General features: G+C 34.1%; 1 protein-coding gene across 15 annotated transcripts; it reads left to right on the plus strand.

Annotated features, from left to right (window-relative positions):
• The first annotated feature begins 479 nt into the window (after positions 1-479).
• Positions 480-17,075, plus strand: LOC311305986 (complement factor H-like). Of its 15 annotated transcripts, none has more exons than XR_014630110.1 (17): positions 568-747; positions 943-1,110; positions 1,206-1,311; positions 1,412-1,488; positions 1,656-1,838; positions 1,956-2,123; positions 2,959-3,153; positions 3,329-3,523; positions 3,699-3,893; positions 3,974-4,144; positions 4,223-4,399; positions 5,170-5,278; positions 14,438-14,523; positions 15,494-15,690; positions 15,848-16,024; positions 16,413-16,598; positions 16,781-17,075. XR_014630110.1 is itself a non-coding variant. In XM_084434061.1 (16 exons), exons 1-16 carry the CDS (start codon positions 678-680, stop codon positions 16,975-16,977), a joined length of 2,619 nt encoding a protein of 872 aa, XP_084290187.1. In that variant the 5' UTR covers positions 571-677; the 3' UTR covers positions 16,978-17,075. The 15 variants fall into 15 exon arrangements, 12 of the variants coding, with proteins under 12 accessions (XP_084290197.1, XP_084290195.1, XP_084290193.1 ...); XR_014630111.1 differs by lacking the exons at positions 5,170-5,278; positions 14,438-14,523 and adding exons at positions 5,531-5,707; positions 14,871-15,047 and having other exon boundaries at positions 569-747; XM_084434061.1 differs by lacking the exons at positions 5,170-5,278; positions 14,438-14,523; positions 15,494-15,690 and adding exons at positions 5,531-5,707; positions 14,871-15,047 and having other exon boundaries at positions 571-747.
• Positions 17,076-20,774: the final 3,699 nt, after the last annotated feature.

Here is a 20,774-nt window from a genome sequence, read left to right on the forward strand (position 1 = left end):
TGTGAAGCAATATATGCATGTAATTTTATTAATTTATTTTGAAAAAGTGTCTTGATTTTTTTTATTTTTTTAAATAAAGAGATTCAAACGTCAAACATATCTCTCTCTCTCTCTCTCTCTCTCTCTCTCTCTCTCTGTTCAGTTGATTGCTCAATTCTGAGGGACACATTTTGCAATTGCAGTTACAGATACATTTTGCAATGATTGTACTATTGCAATGTTTGAAAGTTTGAAAGTGTTGTGAATCTTCTTCAATCTCACTAATTTGTAATGCTCTATGGGACAGATTTATTCACAACATAATGTCATTTATGATTTGATTCAAGCATGAGCCAGTGAAAAACATTAACAGGATTAAGCTACAGAGTTCTGAGGTGAACATGGCAATTATTTTGTAACCTGTCCTTTGCTTCCTGTTTATATGTTGCATAAATATGACTCAATAAGTTTGACTTCTCTAAGGTAACTTGTCTTGGTGTGTCTAAATGACAAAAACATATTTCTGCATCAGATAAGAAACTTTTTTTTTTTTCTTTTTTTTTACAGGAAATATTGCTTGTGCACAGAGTGGTCTGGTATAAGAAAAAACTATTTTTTGACGTTTTAGCTTGTTGATCCCCTAGCAGGCAAGAGTATCAGAGACAGACCAAAAAAGGGACTTGTGAATTGAGCCCAAAATGAGAGTTCCTGTAAAACTCTTCGGCTTCGTCTTTTGGTTGTTTTCCTTGAATTGTGCCCAATGTCAAGGCAAGTGATTTTTTTTATTTGTTATTGTTATTTAATTAAATGTCTTTTTTTTTTTTTTGCCTTCAATATAAATGGCATATTATATGCACTTGCCAAACTGTAACTTTAGAGAGTGTTGACTAGTTGTGCATGAATTTCAGCATTTAATGTACATGACAGTTATGTCTTTGTGTAATGTTTGTTTGTGCTTCTCAGAATGTCTTCAAAAGGACATTACATATGAAAACAATGAACCAGTTGCTAATGCTTCATACGGTGATGGTGAAACAGTGAAAGTGAAATGCATGACAGGTTATACTGGCATGTATAAATTAAAGTGTGAAAAAGGAAAATGGAATACAATCGTTGAGCGACCATGTGCAAGTGAGAAAATGGACAATATGATGACCACATAATTTTATTGGTTATTAAATCAATGTCATTATGCATGCAGAGTAAAACTTGGTTGATTTCTGCAGAGAAAAAATGTAGTCAACCAGGGGACATAGCAAATGGTGATTTTAAACTTATAAAGGGGTCGGAGTTTGTTTTTGGAGCAACAGTGTTGTATACTTGCAAGAAAGGGTAATTGTGCTTTATGCTTTTTATTCTAATGTATGAAATGCATTCTATCCTTTTAACACTCTTTGAACTTGTAAAATGTGTAAAAACATTGTGTTCACAGGTTTGAAATGACAAGCAGAATCAATCAGCGTACCTGCAGATCTGAAGGATGGGATAATACTCTTCCTGTATGTGAGGGTACGCTTTCTTGAAAGTCACTATTTTTCTTTTGTGTCTTTTGATTTTTCTCCATCATAAACTTCTGATAGTGACCCGTAAGCTACATTATTCAACAGAATTATCATTTCAATGATTGATTTGTTGGTTGATTTATTTATTTTCATATTTATTTTTGTATTACCTAGCTGTGAAATGTCCAGCCATTCGCACAGATGGAGGTGTGACTGCATCAGGCAACACAGACGAGGGAAGTTATGGTGATTTAATTAACTTTGAGTGTGTATCTACTGACAAAAAGCTATATGGAAGTAGTGGCATTCACTGCACAGAGACGGGCGAATGGAGTGACTCGGTTCCAACGTGCAAAGGTTGATTCCATTGTTTAATTTATTGTTTGTTCGTATCTTCACCCACTGATCACAGATTTCTGTGCTTTATTCAATGCACCAATTTACCTATTCCTCTTTCCTTTGCTTTTCACACAGAGATAACATGCACAGCACCTGTTATACAAGATGGTTATGTTGATGAGAGAATGCAAGAATACCAGAAAGATGCCAGATTAAAATACGGATGTTCTAAAGGGTTCAAGGCAAGAGAGGGAATTCCCAAATGCTCTAAATTTGGCTGGACTCTGAAGCCAGAATGTGAAGGTAATGCACCATTATTATTACATAATAAACGAATCATATGGGAAATAATACTAAAATCCTTATATCCATATGTCTTTCATTGTGCGAAAAACCTGGTAGTTGTAATTTGAAAAAATATACAATGAAACATTCTAAAAATAGATTAACCCATTAAAAAGTGCAAATTTGAAAAACAAAATTGCAAATTAAACGTTAAATCTGGTTAATTATTGAAAATTTAGTTTTTCCCATACATTAAATAAAATATTTGTCTGATCTTAGTTTGAAGTTTTTTTTTTGTTGTTTTTTTTTTTTACAATAAAAGGTGGAACTTGATGAATGCAGCCAATACACCAATTTGTAAAACTTGAGAAAATGGAATGAGATTATGTACTTGTATTCCTGTCATGCTGTAGAAAGGGGTCAATTGATGTTGATTTCTATGTTTTAATTGAAAGGAAAAAATGTTGCTTGTTATTTTTTTATTGGGGAAAATCATGAGGCAACAGCATTTACATGCAAAGTGTGTGACACGGCTAGCATTATTGTTTGGTAACTACAAAATCAGCTAATAACCATTTACTACTTACGAATAACTACTTAATACTTGCTTAATTTTCAGATAATAGTTTAGCAAATATATATAAAAGTTCTCAAAATAGAAAATGTGCCTCTAATACTTATGTAAGGAAAACAAATTGTACTCTATTAGTGGGAAGCTCTTTTTTTTAGGATTTTTTTCTTTTTTATTTCTCAGAATCATTTGTTTCCTGCAAAAGACAAAGCATGCAAATCCAGTTTCACATATATTTGATCTCTTTTTACCCTTATTTCTACATAATTATGTCTTGTGCAGAAGTAACTTGTGAGCTTAAGTCAACCACGTATGGAGTAAAAAAGACCACACCAGAGGGTAAAACTATTTTCAGAGCTGGAGAAGAAGTGGAGATCACCTGCGCTGAAAAATACTGGTTTTTTCTTACAAAAGAAATCACCAAATCATTTAAATGCCAAGATGATGGGAAGTGGGAACATGAGCCTGTTTGTCAGGGTAAGATTATAGAGAAACACTTCTGGATTACGATTCTTCCATTTTAGGATTTTTTATTTATTTATTTATTTCTCAGAATCATTTGTTTCCTGCAAAAGACAAAGCATGCAAATCCAGTTTCACATATATTTGATCTCTTTGTAACCTTATTTCTACATAATTATGTCTTGTACAGAAGTAACTTGTGAGCTTAAGTCAACCACATATGGAGTAAAAAAGATCACACCAAAGGGTAAAACTATTTTCAGAGCTGGAGAAAGAATGGAGATCACCTGTGCTGAAAAATACTGGTTTATTTTTACAAAAGAAATCACCAAATCATTTAAATGCCAAGATGATGGGAAGTGGGATAATGAGCCTGTTTGTCAGGGTAAGATTATAGAGAAACACTTCTGGATTATGATTTTTCCTTTTTAGGATTTTTTTTTTTTTTTTTTATTTCTCAGAATCATTTGTTTCCTGCAAAAGACAAAGAATGCAAATTCAGTTTCACACATATTTGATCTCTTTTTACCCTTATTTCTACATAATTATGTCTTGTACAGAAGTAACTTGTGAGCTTAAGTCCACCACATATGGAGTAGAAAAGATCACACCAAAGGGTAAAACTATTTTCAGAGCTGGAGAAAGAGTGGAGATCACCTGCGCTGAAAAATACTGGATTTCATTTACAAAAGAAATCACCAAATCATTTAAATGCCAAGATGATGGGAAGTGGGATAATGAGCTTGTTTGTCAGGGTAAGATTATAGAAAGACACTTCTGGATTACGATCTGAATTTACTGCATGCTACTAAAAATAATGCAAATCTTGTTTCAGAAATTAAATGTGAAGTTCCAGATGACCAGCATGTGTCTAGGCCGTATTACTTCAGTGGGGATATGAAATTTGGAGCAAAACAATATTACTCTTGCATATCTGGTTATGATCAAATGGCAGCAGAAGCCACATGCACACGAGACGGATGGACACCAAAACCACTGTGTGTTGGTATGTTCTGACATTAAATCTTTCAATTTGTGCATGTAATATGAATTCAAATTTTTTATTTTATTTAATTTTTTACAGAAAAAATGTGTGCAGCACCAAACATCGCAAATGCAAAGATTGTGGGAGAACAGAGACCAAAATACAAAATCAGTTCAAGAATACAATATAAGTGTCATCCTGGGTTTGAACCAGAGCAGCCTGTAGAAATCACCTGTAATCCCCAGACTGAATGGACAGGCATACTGCAATGCACTGGTATGTTAGTTACGTATGATACAGATATGAGAACTTTTTCTTCTGATAGTGCTTGTCAAATGGAGAATGGCACATCCCATTCCCTAAATGTGTCTGGCTTTGTGACATGGCTAGTATTATCATTTGGTAACTACACTGAAAAAAATGATTTATTGACTTAGTTGAATTTACTAAAAAAAATTATGTTAAGTGGTTCCACATAATTTATTTTAGCTACATTTAAACAAATGCATTACGTTGAACTAAGTTCAACTTGATGCATTTGTTTAAATGTAGCTAAAATCAATTGCGTGGAACCACTTACGATAAAAACATTTAGAAAATTCAATGAATTTACTGAAATCATTGAATTTACTAAAAAAATGTATCGTAAGTGGTTCCACGCAATTGATTTTAGCTACATTTAAACAAATGCATTAAGCTGAACTTAGTTCAACGTAATGCATTTGTTTAAATGTAGCTAAAATCAATTATGTGGATCCAATTAACATAATTTCTTTTAGTAAATTCAACTAGTCAATGAATAATTTTTTTCAGTGTACAAAATCAGCTAATAACCACTTACTACTTACGAATAACTATAACTATAACTATAACGAATAACTCTATTAGTGGGAAGCTTTTTTTATTTTTTATTTTCATTTTAGGATTTTTTAATTTTTAATTCTCAGAATCATTTGTTTCCTGCAAAAGACAAAGCATGGAAATCCAGTTTCACACATATTTGATCTCTTTTTACCCTTATTTCTACATAATTATGTCTTGTACAGAAGTAACTTGTGAGCTTAAGTCAACCACGTATGGAGTAGAAAAGATCACACCAAAGGGTAAAACTATTTTCAGAGCTAGAGAAAGAGTGGAGATCACCTGCGCTGAAAAATACTGGATTTTTTTTTACAAAAGAAATCACCAAATCATTTAAATGCCAAGATAATGGGAAGTGGGGTAATGAGCCTGTTTGTCAGGGTGAGATTATAGAAAGACACTTCTGGATTACGATCTGAATTTACTGCATGCTACTAAAAATAATGCAAATCTTGTTTCAGATATTAAATGTGAAGTTCCAGATGACCAGCATGTGTCTATGGGTTGACCAGTATGATGGATTTTTTTATTTTTTTATTTTTACAGAAAAAATGTGTGCAGCACCAAACATCGCAAATGCAAAGATTGTGGGAGAACAGAAACCAAAATACAAAATCAGTTCAAGAATACAATATAAGTGTCATCCTGGGTTTGAACCAGAGCAGCCTGTAGAAATCACCTGCAATCCCCAGACTGAATGGACAGGCATACTGCAATGCACTGGTATGTTAGTTACGTATGATACAGATATGAGAACTTTTTCTTCTGCTAGTGCTTGTCAAATGGAGAATGGCACATCCCATTCCCTAAATGTGTCTGGCTAGCAACAACCCAGAATAACAGCATACAAAGTATAATTTATTAGTTATAATATATTATAAAGAAGAATCCAACCAAGATCTCTTCAATACAGAAAGTCATTTTTAAAAACATTTTAGAATACAAATTCTTATATTAATAATGTGCATTACATTAATAACATGTTCTATGGTTTAAGGCCATAAAAAAGCCATGTGGCTCAGGGTCGGCGCCACGAGGGGGCCCCAGGGGGCCTGGCCCGGCCACCTAGGTTACTGTGCCCCCTCACCTCTGGTCAGCACACCACCCTGCCTCGGAGCGCGATTTCATCCGTTGAGACTCAGCAACAGGCATGGTGACGGTTCCACTGTGCCCTCTTATTCCTGACATATAATTAACTACATATCGTCGCTGTCGCCTGTCGGGTGGAAACCTTGTATGTCCAAATTTGGTCAATTTCATATTTTTTCACAAATCGATGCTATTGGTCAGTCCCCATGTGGTACTGTTATTTTTACAAATTATTAACCAATCTAAAGTGTTGAAAATAGCTTGAGAGCTAATCTCTTAACTCCATTGGACACTTAACTGTCTGAGAATCCTCATAACTCCACCTCTTCCTCACTCCGCGGCGGGCGGGAGGCTCGCGGCATTTTGTCTCCTCAGGATTGAAAAGTTACAACGATTAAGAAGTCCTCGTCGAGCAACACGTAAAGCAAGCCTTAACTCTGATTTTATCTGTGTTAAACTATGATATCAGTTATTGATGTATTTTAAATGTCTACTTATTACTAGGCTTATTATTACTAGGCTTATTATACGTGTGCATTGAAGTTTTAAAATGTATCTAATATAATACTTGAATTGAATTAAATGTTTTGGATACCAGCATTAAATTATTGTTTTTATTATTTTACTGACTCGAAGTTGGCACTGTGCATGTAAAATACCCCAAGTAGCAAGGTTTTTATTTATGGGAGAAAAAAGGTAGGTCTAACTTACTGGTCTAATTTCCGCCTATTAGACAGCCTAACGTTAGTCAGCTCATCGTTTTTTGTTCTGCTTCACTTATAGCTCTTAAACCTTTAAAATGGAGTTTAGGAAGATGTATATGTAACCACAGTCGTTAGCTTTGGTTAACTACTGAAGCCTTTTCTCTTGTCAAAAGGCTCAACGCGACCGCTGACTTTGTTTGCATGCAGATTAATTTCCGCCTATTTTAGACAGCCTAGTATTTTGGTATTGCATGCATCACTCATATCGATTAAACATGATTTTGGGGAAATGTTGTGTTAGATACACAACAGTATAGGATAGCAATATAAAAAAATATGCCGTTTTTTTTTTATTTCCTGAGAGATACGAGGATTCCGCCCGACAGCGACGATATAGGCTATAGGCCTATTTAAAAAATATATATAGCCTATATATATATTTTTTGTAAATTAATTTAGTTTTACTAGAATAAAATCAGCTTTGCAACTTTGCATTTTTAATTTTCACTTGCGACAGGCGATTAAATAAATTACGTCACTAGCAGCTCGTTAAGTTTTTTTTTTTTTCAGTCAACTTTTACTCTTTATTCATAATCTGTATTCGTCTAAAACACCTAACGTGCTTGATCATTCAAGCAATCATGGATTTATAGAGGTTGTTGTTGTTTTAATTAAAAGTGGGTGTATTATTATTATTGAGGGTGGGAGAGGTGTGCCCCTCCAGTGACACAACGAGGCCCCCTCGTTCCGTATGTCCTGGCGCCGACCCTGATGTGGCTGATATTGAGATTTTTTAATGCCACATTTTCTTGTTGTTGAAAATAGTCTAAAAATAAAATAATAACTTTGCTTTGCCTTCAGAGAAGTGTGGGCCTCCACCAAAAGTGGACTTTGCATATACAGCAAAAATTACAAAAAATGAATACAATTCAGGGGAGAAAGTTGAATACAGCTGCTTTGATAAATACACACTGGATCAGAATCACCCCTACTCCAAATACCTGACCTGTGAACAAGGCCAATGGAGAGGGAAAATTAGGTGTTTAAGTAAGTATGAACATGCTACATCATTATCTATCTCAAAAACATGTTAAGCTTTTCTTACTGTACTGTTTATTTATTTTCGCAAGTTTGATGTAATCTTGTAGTTGAAGTTGTAGTTCTGGTTCTGATGACTCAATGAATATATAAAGTAACACTGACAGTGAGAAGTTTGGTTTGTTTCAGAGCCCTGTTCAGTGACGGTGGAGGAAATGGATAAAAGAGGTATACGGCTGAGATGGGGTGATCAGGAAAATAAAGTCTCACCACATAAGGATACAATCGGCTTTGAATGCCAGAAGGGAAAAAATGTCAATGGCAAAGTCAATGACCTAAGACAAACATGTAATGATGGAGTGATGAATTTGCCTCAGTGTGTGTGACAAGCACAAGGAGAATAAAATGTCACTGATGTATCAGCTGTACTAATAAGCCAAAACAAATGGAGCAAATCAAAATAAACCCTTTTCCCAAATCTGTTTATCTGTTTAAGATTTCTTGCAATTAAAACTAAAAAAAAAAAAAAACGTATAATAAAAAAATTGATTGCAAAAAGCCTGTAAGACCAAAGAGAAAGTTGCAAATAATTATTATTTTTACCATCACGCAAATATGGGGGGAAAGAAATACATGTGTTATTAAACTCTTTTTGCTCTGGGTTTCCTGCTAAATAAAAAATTAAGAAACCAAAAGAAAAGTTAAGAATTAGAATCTAAAAGGATATATATTTAATATGAGTTACAGGCATGTAAACTTTGGGCAAAAAAAATCACAAGAAGTGCTTTTCCCATTTCTGAACTTTCACCGTTGGCATATAATGCAACAAAGAATATTAAAGTCAACAAATTTCAGTAATGGACCTACAAAAATATGTAATATAAAACATAAAATAATGATGCTGTTCTAAAGTCATTTTTGACCCCTGTAATCTGACTCCAAATCTCAGGTGAAAATTGTCATTCTGACCCCCCTCTACAAAACAGTAATTTACTCAGTAAATATACATCCATCACATTTAATATTTTGCCTTTCTTCTTTATTTATGATTGGTTTTCTTCAGATTTTTTTTTTTGAAACAAAATCAAATATTTGAGCCGGGAAAGATTCTGAAATTTGTGTGGTTTTGACACGGAATGATCCAAAAGTGTTTATTTCTGAGAACTTTTTAGACACATTTTAGATACTGAGGTGTGGTACAGAACAAATATTTTATTGTCCTATAAAGAACAATGATTGTCCCTTATTTTCCTTTCCAGAAGAATTCAACCCCACACTTGAATAAAATCATAAAATACGGATCATGTAAAATGTACATTATCTAATAGAAATCTCATTTCTAAATACTAGGTTAATACATTTAATATTACAAAGTGCATGAGTAGTATTATGATTCACCTTGTGTCAAAATGATTTACAACCCTATGATTGATGGTGAACTCTTGACCTTTTTTTGCCACACCCCACGGCCCACCCAAGTCGTGCCCTAGTGATGACCTTGATCCCTCCATGCTAGTGTCACCTTTGACCTTGGGTATCTGAAAATGACCTATGACCATTGACTAATTGGAATGTCAATGACTTCGTGAGTATAATGAACTTTGACATGTTATAATGGAAGTTATGAGGGTTATTTTTGAGCTCTGACATCAGGTTGGGTCTGTGTGCCACAGGAAGGCATCAGCTCCCTCCCCTCCCACACTCCGCATTCCAGAGCACAGGGGGATTGCTGGGGACAGTGGAAGTGAGAAAAAGATGTTTTCTAATAATGAAGTTCAAATTTAACAGAACATATCATGAGTATGAATCACACACACACACACACACACATACACACGTATATTTCACAAGATTTCACGCTACCTAAAGTTGAAAAACATTCTGTTCTTTAAAAGAATATAAATGAAATGATTATATTGTTTGATTTAAAAATAAACATCTTTTCTAAATTTACTGAAACACAGTGCACCAATTATTTTAGTTTTAGATAAAAAAAAAAAAAAAATCACCTTACATTGTTAGAGAGTTGAAGAAGTAGCTCCTAACACAACAACATACCACGTATGAATGTGGTTGCAAAATACAATGAGTTTAAAGTTGTAATACAAACGATCCTGAGTGTTTCCTGATGCGCCTCTCACACCAGCGTTTGACAGTCTGTGAGTCAGAGGGGAGGGGTGTGTTCAGGATGAGACATCGTGAATGTTTTGCTAGTGCTAAATTTATTTCAAAGTATAATCTTAAAAGTTATTTAAAGTTAAAAGTTTCAATAAGATCTTTTAAAAATAAAAGATGTTTTAAATTAAATTCAATGAATTATTTAAAGTCTTAATAAAAACAAATATTATACATCGATGGTCTGTGGAAAAACTTGACTTGAACATAAAGTATATTTTTTTATTTATCAGGGGTATGTAAAATAATTCAAAATCTGAAGTGTCACAAGTCATCTCACACATGTGGAATGTTCAGTAATTCCTCAAGTTGTATCTGTGAGAAAATCACAAAAAAAAAAAGGGGGCCAAGAGGTCAAGAGTTAACCATCAATCATCAATCATCTTTTTACACAAGATTAATCATAATACTACTTGATTGTGAGAATTCATGACTACTGCTTACTTCTATTCATAACTTTTTTTTTTTTTGCACCCCCCAAGGGTTCAGGGTTTGGTTGGGGCAATGGTGTATTTTGATTAAATTGCTGACAATCGTTTTGTTTGTTGCAGTCAATACACCAGAAAAGAATGGTGTATATTTTAAGATAATAAATACAATCATAAATCTAAACTTCACACAGGGAGGGATTCAGTTGATCAAGGGATTCTTAAAGTTGTAGGAACTGATTTTCCTGCTATGACAAAAGCTGAGATAAAACTCACCCTGCAATACAGCAATAAAACGCACCCTGGACAGAAGATCGCAAAGAAAGAGCACAGGACATTATCTTGTCCAAACCTTTCTCCTTCCTTATCTCTGCATCCCCCTCTCCCTCCTCCCTTCCTCTCCCCCTGAGTCAAGTCACCAAAAGTTCACTAAGAATGATTATATCACACATCTTGTGAATCTATTGTTTTTCCTTTTCATGTTTGGTATCATTTTAAATGTCTCAGTGCGATTGGTAAAATGGTCTTAATTTCATTGCAGTCATTTGGTAGCCTACTATAAGAAAGATTGAGAACTTAGGAGAATCCTTCAAGATATCTGATAATTCTCTCCTCTCCCCCGAAACCAGGTGCTGGGGTACATGAATTGACGCAAAACAACTCTAAATATTGGTATAACCCTTTTGTTCTGGTCTGGGTATTTAAGGGTAGGTGACAGAGCAGTCTTTGGGAACCTGTAACCAGGGTAAACCCCCATACAGTGCTGTTTCAGTATTTTCCGTTGGAAAACACTCACACACCACTGTTTGTCTCTGTCAGGAATGCATTGCTTAATTTTAGAGTCATCTTTGAGTAATTGATGTCATGTATTTATTATTTCTGAATTGGCTTTTAATCACTTGTGTAATTTGCATGATACATTTTACCTGACAAATAAATGTTACATCTTGATTTATTGTGCATTTTTCAGAAATCATTATTACTAGTAGATTAATGTAGTCTGGTGTTTCCGCAACGCTACTCCAGGGTAGATCAAACCGAAGGCACTAATGAATGGAGCATGGGGCACCTCATTAAATAGACCTTCTGATTTCTGACTTAGCATGTTGCATCTTGCGACTATTTCAAAAATGACATCTTTTGGGAAGGATGGGCAGCCGCTTAAGGGTAAAATAGTTTGCACTGCATCCTCTGACTATTTCAGAACTGGCTATGGTTGTGATCGTGAGCGCACATTCGCGACGTGACGTCTCAAAGCCATACCGGGTCCTTAATGAATGAATAATTGAAAATATGGGATACCCAGAATAATCAAAGATCTAAATTAATTCATAATCAATATTTATGATTATTTTCTAATAAGAAACACAATCTAAATTTGATTATCATTTGAAATTGGAGTCAGATTAAGCGTATGAGCTAAAGTAATATTGAAACTAAATTCTAATAAATTAAGTGAACTTCACTGGAGCGCTGAAAAGACATACACACATTAGCTTTGCCCCGCTTTTGGGCCAATGGGTGGTCTTTACAAAGTAGATAGGCCTATAGCAGTTACCCATTATTTTGAGGGGAGGTTAAGATCAGGGGCGGCGTTTGCATATGGCAGAAGTCAGCTAATGATGATGCTCGTTAAAGATTTTAGGAGGGCTTTAACCATCCTAAATTTCCACCCAGCCCCCCTAAAAATTTGCTATTAACTGTACACTAATTCGTGATCGCCTCATTTGTCATTAAAAGTCATATGAACCCGGCTCCTCCCAGTATTATCTCCGCAGCATCAGCGTCAGAACAAAAGCAGAGGACAACGTGTGTGCATTTTTTGATAGATCGTTATGATATATAGGCATCTGTGTAGTTCTTTGTTTGTCATAAATGCAGTTTACATAATATGATGCTGTAGCAATTCAACACGGTTTCCCACTGTAAAATCAAATTCCTTTCATCCAAACGGCATGAGACGTTGTGACTTTTCCTACTTTTGCTATAGGCTACTTCATACTTCAGTGCAATAAAATTGCTTTAAAAAAAATTATAATATTAATTTGATAATAAATCCAAAGGCAAAACACGCCATAAGTGACCATTCACGATGAGCTTATGATCTTAACGCCGACTTCTCTGATTGGATCCCACTTCAGAAAAAAAAAAAAAACGTGTTTTTATTATTATTTTAACAACGTCGAAAACACAATGGCAGATTTTAAAGGAACACATATGTATACATTATTGCAAAAGTATTATTATAAAAATAATTGAGTGGATTGAATGTGCGCAGCCGCAGTTTATTGCATCACTTAATCGCGCCTCTTTTTGATTAGCTGTCGGATACTGAGTAAAAATGAAAAGAAACAGTCCTATTCAATCTTCCCTGGATGTATTTTTAATGAAGAGATTAAATAATAGCAATCAGGCGAATGGAAGCAGAAAACAAAAATAAAATAAAAATAGGACTGTAGTGCTGTCAGCAAAACGTTACACTTATGCAATAAAAATTGCACTGCAACAAAAAAGGTAAGGCATGTGTTTTTATATTTAATGCAGTTCACTGTGCGTTTTAATTAATAGTGTAATAGAGTTAATAGTGCATCGTGCATTTTGGTTGGTATAATGTGAGGTATATCCTTCGGTAATGTCGTTGTTCTGTGTAGGCCTATGCCCATAGGGAATGCCATACTCTAGGTTTTTGTGAAACACCGCCACTGGTTAAGATTGTGACATTATTTTGACCCTTTCTACAGCACAACAGGAACAAGACAAATAATCACATTCCATTTTCTCCATTTTCTTTACGAACATCATAGTGTTGACTGCATTCAGTAAGCTCAACCTTCAACTCTGTTAATCAAGTTATTTTAAGAAATAAATAATCATAATATTCCCTAAAGAATAAAAATAGGTTTATCAGGCTATACGAACCAAGCTGTTTTTTATCTTATGAATTTTGTTGATTTAATTTTGACTTTGTTATGCTTATTTATGCTATGAAACATTATATTCAAATCAGGGTTTTTAGTAGACATGTCTCAAAGTCTAGTAACAGGGTTGTAAAAATCACAAACCTCAGAAAATAAAACAATTTCTTATAATATTTAGTCAGCATTTTCCGAAGCACAAATAGAGTTTCGGGTCCTGTTTTGAATATATTCATTGAATGTGCCAAGAATCTGTTATCACATGACAACCATTTGCAAATAAAGACCTTTGAGTTTAACAACTCAGTGTTTACCAAAAGTCTAGCAAGTAAATTATGTCCAGCTTTTACATTTCCAACAATTTATTTTTTTTCTAGTGTGAGATGAGGACAACAATTTAAGCAGAGTCAGACGCATACTTTAAGCGTCAAACTCTTCTTCTGCAACTGTTCAATTGATTGCTCAATTCTGGACACATTTTGCAATTGCAGTTACAGATACATTTTGCAATGATTGTACTATTGCAATGTTTGAAAGTTTGAAAGTGTTGTGAATCTTCTTCAATCTCACTAATTTGTAATGCTCTATGGGACAGATTTATTCACAACATAATGTCATTTATGATTTGATTCAAGCATGAGCCAGTGAAAAACATTAACAGGATTAAGCTACAGAGTTCTGAGGTGAACATGGCAATTATTTTGTAACCTGTCCTTTGCTTCCTGTTTATATGTTGCATAAATATGACTCAATAAGTTTGACTTCTCTAAGGTAACTTGTCTTGGTGTGTCTAAATGACAAAAACAGATTTCTGCATCAGATAAGAAACCTTTTTTTTTTTTACATGAAATATTGCTTGTGCACAGAGTGGTCTGGTATAAGAAAAAAACTGTATTTGACGTTTTAGCTTGTTGATCCCCTAGCAGGCAAGAGTATCAGAGACAGACCAAAAAAGGGACTTGTGAATTGAGGCCAAAATGAGAGTTCCTGTAAAACTCTTCGGCTTCGTCTTTTGGTTGGTTTCCTTGAATTGTGCCCAATGTCAAGGCAAGTCATTTTTTTGTTGTTGTTATTTAATTAAATGTCTTTTTTTTTTTTTTTTTTATACTGGATTTCATTTACAAAAGAAATCACCAAATCATTTAAATGCCAAGATGATGGGAAGTGGGATAATGAGCCTGTTTCTCAGGGTAAAATTATAGAGAAGCACTTCTGGATTACGATCTGAATTTACTGCATGCTACTAAAAATAATGCAAATCTTGTTTCAGATATTAGATGTGAAGTTCCACATGACCAGCATGTGTCCAGGCCGTACTGTTACTTCAGTGGAGATATGAAATTTGGAGCAAAACAAGATTACTCTTGCATGTTTGGTTATGATCAAATGGCAGCAGAAGCCACATGCACACGAGACGGATGGACACCTAAACCATTGTGTGTTGGTATGTTCTGACATTAAATCTTTCAATTTGTGCATGTAATATGAATTGAAATTAGTATGATGGATGTTTTTTTTTTTTTTTTTTTTTTTACAGAAAAAATGTGTGCAGCACCGAACATCGCAAATGCAAAGATTGTGGGAGAACAGAGACCAAAATACAAAATCAGTTCAAGAATACAATATAAGTGTCATCCTGGGTTTGAACCAGAGCAGCCTGTAGAAATCACCTGTAATCCCCAGACTGAATGGACAGGCATACTGCAATGCACTGGTATGTTAGTTACGTATGATACAGATATAAGAACTTTTTCTTCTGCTAGTGCTTGTCAAATGGAGAATGGCACATCCCATTCCCTAAATGTGTCTGGCTTTGTGACACGGCTAGCATTATCATTTGGTAACTACAAAATCAGCTAATAACCACTTACTACTTACGAATAACTACTTAATACTTGCTTAATTTTCAGATAATAGTTTAGCAAATATATATAAATGTTCTCAAAATAGAAAATGCGCCTCTAATACTTATTTATGGAGAACAAATTGTACTCTATTAGTGGGAAGCTTTTTTTTCTTTTTTTTTTTTCTTTTAGGATTTTTTTCTTTTTTATTTCTCAGAATCATTTGTTTCCTGCAAAAGACAAAGCATGGAAATCCAGTTTCACACATATTTGATCTCTTTTTACCCTTATTTCTACATAATTATGTCTTGTACAGAAGTAACTTGTGAGCTTAAGTCAACCACGTATGGAGTAGAAAAGATCACACCAAAGGGTAAAACTATTTTCAGAGCTAGAGAAAGAGTGGAGATCACCTGCGCTGAAAAATACTGGATTTTTTTTTTACAAAAGAAATCACCAAATCATTTAAATGCCAAGATAATGGGAAGTGGGATAATGAGCCTGTTTGTCAGGGTGAGATTATAGAAAGACACTTCTGGATTACGATCTGAATTTACTGCATGCTACTAAAAATAATGCAAATCTTGTTTCAGATATTAAATGTGAAGTTCCAGATGACCAGCATGTGTCTATGGGTTGACCAGTATGATGGATTTTTTTATTTTTACAGAAAAAATGTGTGCAGCACCAAACATCGCAAATGCAAAGATTGTGGGAGAACAGAAACCAAAATACAAAATCAGTTCAAGAATACAATATAAGTGTCATCCTGGGTTTGAACCAGAGCAGCCTGTAGAAATCACCTGTAATCCCCAGACTGAATGGACAGGCATACTGCAATGCACTGGTATGTTAGTTACGTATGATACAGATATGAGAACTTTTTCTTCTGCTAGTGCTTGTCAAATGGAGAATGGCACATCCCATTCCCTAAATGTGTCTGGCTAGCAACAACCCAGAATAACCTAGCAACAGCATACAAAGTATAATTTATTAGTTACAATATGTTATAAAGAAGAATCCAACCAAGATCTCTTCAATACAGAAAGTCATTTTTAAAAACATTTTAGAATACAAATTCTTATATTAATAATGTGCATTACATTAATAACATGTTCTATGGTTTAAGGCCCAAAAAAAAAGCCATGTGGCTGATATTGAGATTTTTTAATGCCACATTTTCTTGTTGTTGAAAATAGTCTAAAAATAAAATAATAACTTTGCTTTGCCTTCAGAAAAGTGTGGGCCTCCACCAAAAGTGGACTTTGCATATACAGCAAAAAGTACAAAAAATAAATACAATTCAGGGGAGAAAGTTGAATACAGCTGCTTTGATACATACACACTGGATCAGAATCACCCCTACTCCAAATACCTGACCTGTGAACAAGGCCAATGGAGAGGGAAAATTAGGTGTTTAAGTAAGTATGAACATGCTACATCATTATCTATATCTCAAAAACATGTTAAGCTTTTCTTACTGTACTGTTTATTTATTTTCGCAAGTTTGATGTAATCTTGTAGTTGAAGTTGTAGTTCTGGTTCTGATGACTCAATGAATATATAAAGTAACACTGACAGTGAGAAGTTGGGTTTGTTTCAGAGCCCTGTTCAGTGACGGTGGAGGAAATGGATAAAAGAGGTATACGGCTGAAATGGGGTGATCAGGAAAATAAATTATTATTTCATAAGGATACAATCAGCTTTGAATGCCAGAAGGGAAAAAATGTCAATGGCAATGTCAATGACCTAAGACAAACATGTAATGATGGAGTGATTAATTTTCCTCAGTGTGTGTGACAAGCACAAGGAGAATAAAATGTCACTGATGTATCAGCTGTACTAATAAGCCAAAACAAATGGAGCAAATCAAAATAAACCCTTTCCCCAAATCTGTTTATCTGTTTAAGATTTCTTGCAATTAAAACTAAATAAATGATTAAAAGCAACATTTTTAAATTGCATGTATGAAAACAACGTTAATTTGTTTAATGCCAGCTAAGTGATTGAGCATATGTATTGTACTGAGTAAAATAAAATAAAAAACTTGAAAAAAATTGATTGCAAAAAACCTGTAAGGCCAAAGAGAAAGTTGCAAATAATTATTATTTTTACCATCACGCAAATATGGGGGGAAAGAAATACATGTGTTATTAAACTCTTTTTGCTCTGGGTTTCCTGCTGAATAAAAAATTAAGAAACCAAAAGAAAAGTTAAGAATTAGAATCTAAAAGGATATTAAGATATATTTAATATGAGTTACAGGCATGTGAACTGTGGGCAAAAAATCACAAGAAGTGCTTTTCCCATTTCTGAACTTTCACCGTTGGCATATAATGCAACAAAGATGACTAAAGTCAACACATTTCAGTAATGGACCTACAAAATATGTAATATAAAACATAAAATAATGATGCTGTTCTAAAGTCATTTTTGACCCCTGTAATCTGACTTCAAATCTCAGGTGAAAATTGTCATTCTGACCCCCCTCTACAAAACAGTAATTTACTCAGTAAATATACATCCATCACATTTAATATTTTGTCTTTCTTCTTTATTTATGTTTGTTTTTCTTCTTCAAAAAAAAAAAAGATAATGATAAAAAAAATATCAAATATTTGAGCTGGGAAAGTTTCTGAAATGTGTGTGGTTTTGACACGGAATGATTCAAATGTGTTTATTTCTGAGAACCTTTTAAACACATTTTATACACACTTAACTGCAGATACTGAAATGACGTGCACGGTGTGGTACAGAACAAATATTTTGAGTGCCCCTTATTTTCCTATAAAGAACCACAATTGTCCCTTATTTTCCTTTCCAGAAGTTTTCAACCCCACACTTGAATAAAAGTCATATAATATGGATCATGTAAAATGTACATTATCTAAATGAATCTCATTTCTAAATACTAAGTTAATACATTTGATATTACAAAGTGTATGTGACAGTGTGGAAAAACACAGAGAATAAATTAACGCTTCAGGGTTTGGTTGGGGCAATAGTGATGTATTTTGATGAAATTACTGACAATCTTTTTGTCTGTTGCAGTCAATACACCAGAAAAAAAACATGGTGTATATTTTAAGATAAAAAATACAATCATAAATCTAAACTTCACACAGGGATTCAGTTGATCAAGGGATATAACAAAGTAGATATAGCAGTTATCCATTATTTTGAGCTAAGTGAGTGAGCATATATACTGAGTACAATACAACACTTTTCAAAAATGTATTGCAAAAAGCCTCTGCTTTCCTGCTGATTAAATGAAATGACTGACAGGTCTATATGTATTATGATCATGATTTATTGGAGACAGAGCAATAATACATAAATAATAAACCTTTTATGTTTTTTTGTTTTTTTTTTGTTTTTTTTTTTACAATCGAATGGACACATTTCTCAATACTAGGTCATTATTTTTTAAACTGTTCACACAGTTCTCCTAACCATTTTTTAACTTGACACAGTAGTTAATTCACATTTCAATCTACACTAAATCTACCAAAACCCTTAATACATTTATCAGATCAAGCCATTCTTCCATAGTACTAGCAAAGGTTGTCACTCTCTACTCTTTAAAGGGACACTAAGTAGGAATGTCTCCCATCTAGTGGTGAAACTGTATTTTGCATTCAAACGAATAATGCTCTCCAGCGCCTCACTTTTTCAAATGCGCGTTGCATCTACGGTAGACGTTATGTACCAAAAAGCTATGACAGGATGTCTTATAATAGCACTTCGAGTTTTCCTTCGGGTGAACAGGTTTGTTATTTAAAACAAACTGAAACTTGAATCAACGAAAAAAAGAATGTTACAGTATAAATTACTGACTGTGAAAAACATTAACTATGGTAGTTAGTAGTAATGCCGCCTTTATTCGTTATATTTGAAAATGAAAAATAAGCTTGTAATTAAGACCGTAACATTGACTTACCTGTCAAGAAGAAAGCAGGCAACTTCAGCATCTCTTGTTTTGAAAGCTTTCTCCTGCATTAGCTATCCCGACATTAACCCTTGTTTTTGTAATCTCCGGTCACGTTTCCTTTTACGGTCTATTTTGGACTTTTTCGACAACGAGGACTCCTTATCCTGTGACTCAGCATATGTATAAATGAACGGTGTATAAATAACCGTGCAGTGCATCCTTTTAAACTTGCCGCGGCAGTGACAAGCGCCTCTCAACTGCTCTGCTCCTCCGCTTCTGCTGGCTTCAGTCACGTGACGCTGGCTCTGAACGAAACGCGTTGGCCTAGTACTTTTTGTCCCTCTCTGCTATTATAGTTTTTCAAGATGGCGGAACTACATGGAAGCCTCCGTGGACCTACCCGTCCCATGTATATAAAGATAATAAATTCTTCGTTTACGAGGATTAGTCTGATCATTGGCATAGGTATTTGTACACCATTGAGGGCATATTTATGAATAAAAATATTGATTTGAGATAATAAAATACCTAAAAAGCTACTTATTGTCCCTTTAAAATTCACTGCGGTATATGTTACATGGTCCGTGTTTACATTACAGTACAAAAATATTCCTAAGTTTCCCCTTTTGGATGGTAATGAAATAGAAAGATGTGTATAGTGTTCAGCTACATCTAATTGTTTTTATGGTGTTTCATTTTTAGATTCAGAATATATTTCAAAATGGTATTACTGCAGAAATGTAGCAAATTGTTCTCTTAATCATTTTTGTATTATGTTAGGTTTTGAACTTAGTTTAACAGACTTGGAAAGAATATGTAAATGTGTGCAAATTTACAGGCATAGTGGTGCACAACACAACGAAATGGAAACAAGCCACAATACAACGGAAACAAACTATAACACAACGGAAATGGCCCTATGCTCTCACGCAAACAGGGCCTAACTAAAAGTGTGGGCTTTTAAAGCTTTTTAAATTCATTTGCTACTTATTGACAAGTGTCAATTTTAATTAAAAAAATATTATTAAACCCTGTTAGGGTTGAATGAGCTGAGGGATTTAATGCAGGGTCTAATGATCTAATGAAATTCAAATTTTGATATCCAATATATTTTTATGAGCCCTTGAAGTTTCTATGGGGCAATAGCCTACATTAACATTCTATTGTGTAATCAGCCCACAGTGCCCTTTCTATAAAGCTGTATTAAAACTGACATGCAAGCTTTACTAGTGGTAATGGACTAACAAAACCCTAATTTTGAACAGTTTTTACTGCACCAATATATTTTATGAACCCTTGAATTTCCCATATGAGCCAATAGAACCGCTGTTTGCCCAGTCAACAATGCACAATATAATACTGTACCAATATATTTCATGAACCCTTGAATTTCCCATATGAGCCAATAGAGCCGTCTGTTGCCCAATCAGCCCATTTCACTGTGCCGTTTCTTAACCACGTGTCTTAAAGTTAACATGCAGGATTTACAAGGGGCAATGGAATAACGAAATCCAAATTTTTAACAGTTTTTACCATAGTTTTTTATTTTTTATGGACACATATTAAATGCACATAATGCATAAATGCAATAATATGTGCATTGCAATGCACATATGATTACTGTTGTATTCATTTCACAATGCTGTTTCTTTATTAAGATTTATTT

This window comes from Rutilus rutilus (assembly GCF_951802725.1).
Source record: "Rutilus rutilus genome assembly, chromosome: 16".
Lineage (NCBI taxonomy): Eukaryota > Metazoa > Chordata > Actinopteri > Cypriniformes > Leuciscidae > Rutilus > Rutilus rutilus.